This window comes from Corvus moneduloides, chromosome 7 (assembly GCF_009650955.1).
Source record: "Corvus moneduloides isolate bCorMon1 chromosome 7, bCorMon1.pri, whole genome shotgun sequence".
NCBI classification, from domain to species: domain Eukaryota; kingdom Metazoa; phylum Chordata; class Aves; order Passeriformes; family Corvidae; genus Corvus; species Corvus moneduloides.
The window spans coordinates 23410096-23419494 of NC_045482.1; the positions used below are offsets into that span (position 1 = coordinate 23410096).

At 58.0% G+C, this 9399-nt stretch overlaps 1 protein-coding gene across 2 annotated transcripts; it reads left to right on the top strand.

The window, feature by feature from the left end:
* The first annotated feature begins 1941 nt into the window (after nucleotides 1-1941).
* CHPF (chondroitin polymerizing factor) lies at nucleotides 1942-8108 on the top strand. Of its 2 annotated transcripts, none has more exons than XM_032113665.1 (4): nucleotides 1942-2326; nucleotides 3509-4073; nucleotides 4258-4440; nucleotides 4867-8108. In XM_032113665.1, the coding sequence occupies exons 1-4, from the start codon at nucleotides 2022-2024 to the stop codon at nucleotides 6127-6129; spliced, it is 2316 nt and encodes a 771-aa protein (XP_031969556.1). In that variant the 5' UTR covers nucleotides 1942-2021; the 3' UTR covers nucleotides 6130-8108. The 2 variants fall into 2 exon arrangements, with proteins under 2 accessions (XP_031969556.1, XP_031969557.1); XM_032113666.1 differs by lacking the exon at nucleotides 1942-2326 and adding an exon at nucleotides 2922-3422.
* The last annotated feature ends 1291 nt before the right edge of the window (nucleotides 8109-9399 follow it).

Sequence of the window (9399 nt, forward strand, 5' to 3'; positions counted from 1 at the left end):
GAGCTGCAGCTGGCGGGGGACTGAGAAGGGGCTGCTGGAGGAACGGCACTGCTGCCTTCCTGCTGCTTCCCCACAGAATCTTCCAAGGCCACCAGGCACAGGGGCCCTGGGCTCAGCCACTGCCAGGCAAGCCCTGGGGAGGTGTGTGCTCTGCCCTCAGTTTCCCATGCGTGTTTCCTGAGCTGAGGCTGGAAACTTCATTACTTTCTCTGATCTGCACCTCTATCTAAATATAAGTTCAGATCAACAGGGTCATTTCAGAATGAAACCTCTCTTATCACTCATGTAAAATGATCTGGGTTTGTATAAGGTGGCTAAACTTAAATATTCCAACCCATAAAGGAAATCAAATACATCTATTTCTAATGCTGTGTACAGAAAACAGGATACTTTGGATTTTTCTATGATCTTGGCTGTTTTTTGACCTCTGTGCATGAAAGATCTCTGTTCCTTTCTTGGCTTTTCATCTTTTTCCTTCTGGTATCTCCTCATCCCATCACATTCTGTCTGTTTCTAGTTTTTATATGTTCTTCATTAAACTGCCATCCACGTGACTGCTTTTGCCTATTGCTTGTCTTGGTCTATTCAAGAGTAAAAAGGCCTATGAAAAGCAGCCGAGCTTGGATGATGGTCTAGTATCTCAGGGGGGTGGGATGCTGCCAACCGCTTTCCGATGAAAACAGGCTGCTTTGTTTCAGAAAATGAAAGAGATCCTGGAGCTGAGCAGGCCCCCACATGCCCTCAGTGCCCTGCAGTGCTATGTGGCTGCTGGTGCTCCCCAGGACAAGTGGGCTGTGTTTCATGGGGAGGGTGGAATGGACTCCCCACCCAGAGTAAATCCAGAGGTACTTGAGAGTCCCAATGGCTGCAAGGCTGCTGGAAGCAAAACCATGGGCTGGGAATAGGAGGAAAGGCCAGGTCCTCCTTCTTGTCCTTATTCAGTAATGCCTGGCACTGAGCAGCCATGTAGGGCTGCTTGCCTTGCAGCTTCTGGGTTGGATCATTCCTGTGGTGGAAGCTCCGTTTGTGCAGTGAACTCTGCCCTGATACAGTTCCTCCAGCTCTGTCTGCCCAGGGGGCTCTTTCTGGCGGCCCGGTGGATCTGTGCTGCAAGACAGCTCAGAGTGGGATGGTGACCCGACCCCAGCTGGAGGAGCTCCCTTTGCTCCCGTTTGAAACACATGATAAGGGTCCTTGCTGCTGGGATCTCCTGCTGTCTGCCTGCCCTCATCCAGCCCCGGGATGGTTTGCTGCTGAGAATCCAAAGGTCTTCCAGCCGCCGTTTGCTCTCCTGGAATGCCTGCTCCGCAGGCACCCGGCGTGATCAGCTGCCTCCTGCAGCCCGCAGCCCACACCGTGCTGCTCTGACCTCAGACACTCCGACCCCACTCTTCCCCCGACCACTGGTCACCTCCTGGGGACTTCCAGGTAGAGTTCAGCCACCACCCACCGAGGGGTTGACCCTGGGGCAGCGGTTTGGGGAACGTGGCGGTTCAAGCCCACCATGAATTCACCAGCGCCGTGGTTTGGGCTGTCCCGCGGAGGGGACACACGGCCCCGCGGTAGTCCCTGTGTCCCGGGCACAAAGGGCCGGGAAAATGCGCCCTAAAGCCGTCTCAGGTGCCGGTCCCCTGCGGATGCGCTTTCCGCTCTGTGAGCCGGCAGCCGGGGCCTGAGGCGCTGCCCCGCCATCCCGCAGCGCCGCGGGGCTCACGGCGCGGGGTTCAGGGCACGGGGCAGCCCCGCCGCGCCGCCCCCGGCTCTGCCCAGCCCGACCCCGCCGCTGTCCCGCGGGGTGCGGGCACTCCCGGCCGCGCGGTCTCCCGGCAACCCGGCCCCGCCCTCACGCCTGCCCCGCCCCGTTGGCCGCCCCGCCCCGTGACGCGTCTGTGGCAGCGCGGGCCATTGGCCGGAGCGGGTGACGCGCGGCAGGGCAGGGCCCGCGGGTGACACGTCGGACGGCGGCGCCGCCAGCGGCAGCGGCAGCCGGAGGCGCCCCCGGTCGCGGTCCCGTCCCGGCCATGCGGCTGTCGCTGGTGTTGTCGGTGCTGCGGCCCGCCGGGCCCGTCGCCATCGGCGTCTCGCTGGGCTTCACTCTCAGCCTGCTCAGCGTCACTTGGGTGGAGGAGCCCTGCGGGCCGCCGCCGCGCCCCGCCACCCGCCCGCTCCCCGACGGCGGCCCCGCGCCACCCCCCGGCCCCGCCAACGGCAACGCGGCGCGCAGGCCCAACGCCGTGCTCGCCGCGCTGGGCGCTGACAACTGGGAGCCCCGCGTCGTGCCCTACCGCCCGCCCAGCCCCGGCAGGGCCGCCAAGAAGGCCGTCAGGTGCGGGGGGGGGGCCGGGCTGGGCTGGGGGAGTTGGGCCGCCGCTTGCCCGGGTTTATCTGGGGGTAGCTGCGGGCGAGCTTCAGGTGCCTGCCGTGCCGGGGCTGGGGGACTTTACAGGGAGGGGGGCGTGACAGAAGGCCCAGCGGTGTGCTTTGCCCTCCCTTCAGCCACCTAGGGCTGCAGACGGGTTTTTCCTCACTGCGAGTGCCTTTCCCAGCTGCTTCCTTTCCTCCCTTGTGCCCCACTTTACCTGCAGCCTGCAGCGGAAGAGCCTCCTGCCCATGCTGCTGCCCGCTCTGCAGCACGTGCTGCCGGGCACCCTGCTACGGTCCCCTCTTGTCCGAGCAGGGACCCCTCCCGTAGTGGCATGTCCCCACCCAGTGCTGTAAACGCCAGCCTGCTCCGGAGTCGGAGTCGGCTGCAGCCCCGTCCCAGCGTCCCCTGGATGACAGGGAACAGGCAGTGAAAGGGCCTCCTTGTCCTGGCGAGGTGGTGGGTGGATGAAGGGGGCTGAATGGGGCCACTGTGTACCAGGCGGCGGTTGGGGGACGTGATGGGGGGGTCGCTTCCTGCTACTGCGCCAGACTGGGAGAATTAAACCTGAAAGTCATTGTGAGTGCAACAGCAGGAGGCCGTGGTGGGGAGGGGGACACAACCAGCTCCTTGCTGGCTTCAGCAACCTGTGTGGGGCCTGGCATCCCCAGGGAGGTCAGCACGGGCTCTCCGGCCTGCCTGCTCTAGAGCAGTATGCCTGGCAGGGGTGGCAGGAAGGTGCTTCCCAGTTCAGCACCTGGGTGGGGCTGGGGCTAACCTCGTGGTTGGGGTATCTGGTGGGTCATGTCCCTGCTAGAGCTGGGTTGTGCAGCCCTGTTTCCTGCTTTTAGCTGTGCTCAGCCTTTTGAGAGCATCTGTTTTGAGCTGGACTGCCCAGCTCATGGGAAGGTAGGGTCCCCCTTGGTCTCAAGATGACGGGGGACCTCAGCAAAGTGCTCTGCAGTGCCTCTGACACAGGCGTAGTAGCAGCTGGTGACACTGGGGTGATGTCTTGTGTGCCTGGCTGAAGCCTGGGAGCAGTTCCTGCAGAGGAACCGAGGTTGGTGCCATTGGTTATGACGGGGAGGGTGCAGGCTGGGGTGGGTTGCAGTGCCCTAGGGGCCATATGTTGTCATCTTCTTGCAGGACCCGGTACATCAGCACAGAGCTGGGGATGCGGCAGCGACTCTTTGTGGGTGTGCTGACCTCCAAGAGCACGCTGAACACACTGGGGGTGGCTGTCAACCGCACGCTGGCCCACCGCCTGGAGCGCCTGGTGTACTTCACAGGCACGCGGGGCCGCAAGGTGCCCCATGGCATGACGGTGGTGACGCACAGTGATGAGCGGCCCATCTGGAACATGTACCAGACCGTCAGGTACCTTCTGGACCACTACGTGAATGATTTCGACTGGTTCTTCCTGGTGCAGGATGATACCTACACAGAGGCGCACCGCATCAGCCGCCTGGTTGCCCACCTCAGCATTGACACCCACCTCTACCTGGGTCGTCCTGAGGAGTTCATCGGTGGGGACACTGAGGGACGTTACTGCTATGGAGGGTTTGGCTACTTGCTGTCCCGCAGCCTTCTCCTGCTCCTGCAGCAGCACCTGGAGAGCTGCCGCAATGACATCCTCAGTGCCCGGCCCGATGAGTGGCTGGGCCGCTGCATCATTGACTACACAGGTGTCAACTGTGCTGAGGAACATGAGGTAGGTTCTGCAGAAGAGATGGCTGGATCCTGGCCCAGTGTTTTCCCTCCTCCCTTTGGGCTCCCAGGTCCTGGGAGGACTAGCTGTTGCACCCTGACATCCTTTGAGCTTGCTGTGCTGGCATCTGGTGGTGTGGGAGTACAGGTTGGGGCTGGCTGTGACCTATCTCTCCTGGCTGGCACAGGGTCTGCATTACCACTATTTTGAGCTGGGGAAGAACGCAGACCCTGAACGGGAGACCGACCTCCGTTTCCAGAGCGCCTACACTGTCCACCCTGTGCTGGATCCCCTCCAGATGTACCGGCTGCACAAGTACTTCGCACAGGTGGAGCTTGAGAGAACCTATCAGGAGATCCAGCAGCTCCAGGTGAGACCTGGCCTGGCTGGGAGGGCCTTAATTCCATTTGTCATCCCCGTGGGCTTTCTAGTTTCTCTGCGGGTGTCTCACCTGATCCTTCTGTTGGACAGGATCAGCTGAGCTCATGTGGCTGCAGAGGCAGTGGTACTGTCTGGAAAGCAGCTTTGGACCTAGATGGGTCCTGGACGTGCTGTGGTGGTTCAGGGTGATGAAGCCAGAAGAGTGCAGATATCTGTCACAAAGGCTACATAGGGTGGGGGAGAAAACCTGAGGTGCTGGACAGGAGTCAGGTTGAGGATAGAGTTGTTCTGGCACTGCTCTTTGAGCCAGCTCTGGCTGATCTCTGAGTATCAGAAGTCAGCCTGAGTGCTGCCAGAGCTGGAAGATCTACTTGTGCCTACCTTGGCTCTCACTCCTCCATCTCTTGTCTCGCAGATGGAGATCCAGAATGCCAGCAGCCTGTCTGCTGATGGGGATCATGTTGCCACATGGCCCATTGGCATCCCACCCCCATTCCAGCCCAAAACCCGCTTTGAGGTGCTACGCTGGGACTACTTCACAGAGGAGCAGGTCTATGCCTGTGTGGATGGCTCCCCCAAGTGTGAGCTGCATGGTGTGGATCTGGCAGACGTGGCCGATGTGGTGGCCACGGCCATGGAGGAGCTGAACCGCAAGTACCAGCCAGTGCTCCATGTCCGCAAGCAGCAGCTGGTGAACGGATACCGGCGCTTCGACCCCACACGTGGCATGGAGTACACGCTGGACCTTCAGGTGGAGGTGGTCACCCAGAAGGGGCACAGCCACTCCGTCACTAAGCGAGTGCACCTGGTACGGCCCCTCAGCGAGGTGGAGATCATCCCCATGCCCTACGTGACGGAGGCCAGTCGCATCAATGTCATCCTGCCGCTGACGGCCCACGACCGGGACTACGCTGCCCGCTTTTTGGAGACTTACGCGGCAGCCGCTTTTGAGAGCAGTGAGAATGCAGTGCTCACCTTCCTCTTCATCTATGACCCCTTTGAGGCCCAGCAGGTCACCCAGAATGACATCTTCGCCTCTGTGAAGTCCCAGATCACCGAGTATGAGCGCAAGTATGTGGACATAAAGATCCCCTGGATCAGTGTTAAGACAGATGCACCCTCCCAAATCAAGGTCATGGACATTATCTCCAAGAAGCATCCCGTGGACACACTTTTCTTTGTGGCTGGCGTGGGGACAGAGGTCACCATTGACTTCCTGAACCGCTGCCGGATGAACACCATAAACAACTGGCAGGTTTTCTTCCCCATCCACTTCCAGGGCTACAACCCAGCCATTGCTTACCACAACCAGGTGCCACCCACCACGCTGGACCTGCTGCGGGACATGGGGCGCTTTGACCGTGATGTCTTCCATGAAGCCTGCTTCTACAACGCTGACTACATGGCAGCACGCACCCGCATGGCGGGGGACGTGCAGGAGAATGAGGACATCCTGGAGACCCTGGACATCTACGACATGTTCATCAAGTACTCCAACCTCCATGTCTTCCGGGCAGTGGAGCCTGCCCTGCTGCAGCGCTACCGGCACCAGGCCTGCAACCCTCGGCTCAGCGAGGACATCTACCACCGCTGTGTACAGAGCAGCCTGGAGGGCATAGGCTCTCGCTCCCAGCTGGCCATGGTCCTTTTTGAGCAGGAGCAGGGGAACAGCACCTGAACCCTGGATCCTGGAGGGCCTGGCCCTGCCATGCCATGCCTGCCCGCCCACTCCACTTCTTCTGCTGCCCAAATCTGTCTTCCTTCTCCAGCGGCTGCAGGGGGATTGCTGGTGTCCGAGCCTGTGACTTGCCCCACTGGGACTGCCCAGGCCGGGGTCTGCCAGCCCAGGGTGCCTGGGTCTTTCTCAAGTGGCCACGGCTGTGCAGACCCCACAGCAAGATGGGATCAGAGTCACTGAGCTGCAGGCTGGAATGCCTGGCTCCTCATCCAGAGCTGCTGGCTGCTGGTCCCATCCCTCTGTCCTGGCCCTGCTGCTGAGCACTGGGGAGATGGGCTGCCCTCTCTTGCTGTTCCCCCTCAGCTGGGGGAATGTAGAGCCCAAAGTCCCCCTGCTGCAGGGCTGTGACTGCCACAGGGCCTGGAGTGATCCCTCATAGTTCCCCCACTGTCCTGGGACAGGACTGTGCCCCTCGCTCCTTTGGAGCATTGGCCTGGTTTACAGGGAGGGACATGTCCCTGTACCTGCCACAAGCTTGGACAGTGGAATGGGATACATCCCATCCCAAAAGAGCAATAAGGATGTTGGTTTTGGGGTTTTGCCACTTGGCAATGAGCTGGAGTGCTCCTGGCTGGTTGGGGTGTGAGGAACTTGGCCCCTGGGGCTGGTGGGTGTAGGGAGTGCCAGAGGGAATCCTGCTGATTTCACGTACCGTGAGCTGCTCCCCATGGGAACCATGACCCAGGCCATTTCGGCCTTCGCAGTATTGATAGGATGTCGGAGGTCACAGCCCTCAGACGAGAGCCTCCTGACAGAGGTGGGATCCTTCCCCACTGTGGGGCTGCCCTCAGGGTCGAGGGATATTGTGCCCGACACTGATGGGCATGGCAGAGGGTTTGGCTGTGCATCTCCTAAGGAGAAAGCGACTGAGGAGCCGCTCTCTGCTCCTGCTTTGTATTTAATGGGGGGGGGAAGGAGGGGGATGGGGTGCATTTACACTAATAAAATGGAGAGATGTAGCGGTGGGTCCGGCTGATTCTTTCATGAGGCACCTGTGGGTGTTCTGCTGGGGGTCTGTGTGGTGGTAGGTGCTGGCTGCTTGTATAAATTCTGTCTGCAGCTGGCAGGACAGATTCCTTACAGAGATGCTTCTTTCCCCAAGCACCTGCAACATCCTTTACCTGAGTAAGCTGCTCAAGTGAGCTGAACTCTGCCCTCCAGGATCTGGGATCAGCTCTGAAGGAAACTCCCAGGCCAGACACTGGACCTGAGCCCTGTGTTGGATCGCTAGTGCTGGATCTGCCCTCTCTGCATTGCTTTCACCCTTTTTTGGGCTGTTTTATATCTCAGGGCTTCTCAGCACTTGTGTTTTCCAGTTCTGAGTTGGGCAGAGCACTGTAGTCCTGTCCTGGACTGTTTTCATCACCTACAGCTCCTATTTGCATTATGAGGTGTGGGGACTGTTCCCTGCCCATGCTGCCTGCTCCAGGCATGATTTTCATGACTCCATGTGCTCTTCCCACCAGTCCTTTACCCATCGTGTTTTACTGCTTCATGAAGTACATGTATCAAAGAGACACCCCCAAGAAAATTAACTGAACCTACTTGCTATTACTTACCAAGGCTGCTAGTGCTCAGCAAAGCTCATGGAGAGCCCCTGGGCTGTGTGGTATGCCTTTTCCAAAGATACCTCATTCATCTCTTCCTGCTCTAGTCTCTGTAGCCATGGTGTTGGAGTGTATATGTTTAAATATAATTTTATTTCAGAGAGTAACTGTTAGCTTGTACTGAGTATTTCTATTTTTGATCTTCCCTGAGCACATCCTTAATTCCCTTTAAGTGGAAAACTGGGACAGAGGGAGGGAGGCAGATGCAGGTGTGTTACAGATACATTTATCCTCTGAAAAGCAGACCGAGTCCTAAGATGTGATTAAGCATTACAAGAGTATCCAAATGGTAATAAAGTGGCTTTAAATCAAGTTGGCTGTGAAAAGAAACCCAGAATTGTCATTTAATTATAATGAGACTGTCTAGATAAAGTTGCTCTTGCCTTGCTACTGTTTGCCCAGACCGAGTTAGAGGTATTTGCATACTTAACGCTCTGCACTATCAATACCAGCAGAGCCTCCCTGCTCTGACACATGTATGAGGAAATGACAGTGCTTGTGGCACTCCCACCACAGTTGTTACTTCAAGGGAGCTGGCAGGGTTTGAAACTGTTCTAGTGTTTTCCAGGTTATGTGCAGCATTAAAACATGATGAAACCCCAAAGAAGGATGCAGAGACCTGTGACAATGGGGACATGGGCACAGCTGTGCTCTGCCCTTCTCCTGCCCTCGTAGGGCTGGCAGGTGCAGGCAGGGTGCCAGACCGGGACAGTGACACCTTTGAAAGGGGTGGGAGGAGCAGCCCTGGGTACTGATGTGGGCGGCTGCGCAAACAGAGACATTCTGGGATCCCTCTTCAGGTTTGACCGGTACGTTGTGCATTTTGGCGCTTCTCCAGTTGTGGAGGCAGGGCAGTGAAAGGTCAATTTTACCAACGAGGCAGGAGAAAACTCATCTCCTGCCTTGTAGACTTCTGCTTCCCTTGCAGAAATTTTCTAAGTGTTACTGGCTCACCACAGCCATCAAGAGAGGCAGAGCAACTTCCTCTTGGAAAGTTTTTCCAAAGAGAGGGTGAAGGGGTGGTTCAGAGCACTCTGAAGCACAAGAGGGAATGTCTGAATGCAGTGGGCCCCTGTCTCCCCTCATGCGTCCCCTCTCATTTCTGCACTGCGGCAAGGAAAGGGACTCAAACTGGCGAAAACACAAGCTACTGCTGTTCTCCCCCCACCCTGGTTTGTTTTTCTGTGTCTGCAAACACAACAGTGAGCCTGTGAGCAGGGAAGGCTAAACCTGCTTCTCTAGCCCTGCTTGGGTCACTTCAGGCTGTGCTAAACTCCACGGCAAAGCTACTTCAGCCCCAGCAATATTAATCAGTTTGATGGCTGACCTTTGGGAGGATACGGGAATTACAGCCATGCCAGGAAAGGGCTGGAGGGCAAGGGGAAGTGCAATGCCTTTTCTTCCCTGTGCTTTCATTGGGAAGGGGCCAGTGGTGCCTCACTGCCGGTCCTGCAGGAGCAGCTCTACCAACCACAGGCCAGGACCCAACTCCAGCAAACATTTCCTCGTCTCTCTAAGTGATGGCAGAAGAAGCTGCTCTGCTTGAGGAGGAGCAGACAGGAAGGTGCCAGGGTGTGCCTGCATCCAGTGCCTTGGATGCCCA

Bases quoted from the DNA above. Each gene is read 5' to 3' on its own strand.
- CHPF (XM_032113665.1), top strand. From the start codon at position 2,022: ATGCGGCTGTCGCTGGTGTTGTCGGTGCTGCGGCCCGCCGGGCCCGTC. The intron at 2,327-3,508 runs GTGCGGGGGGGG...ATCTTCTTGCAG, and splicing joins GCCGCCAAGAAGGCCGTCAG to GACCCGGTACATCAGCACAG. The intron at 4,074-4,257 runs GTAGGTTCTGCA...TGGCTGGCACAG, and splicing joins ACTGTGCTGAGGAACATGAG to GGTCTGCATTACCACTATTT.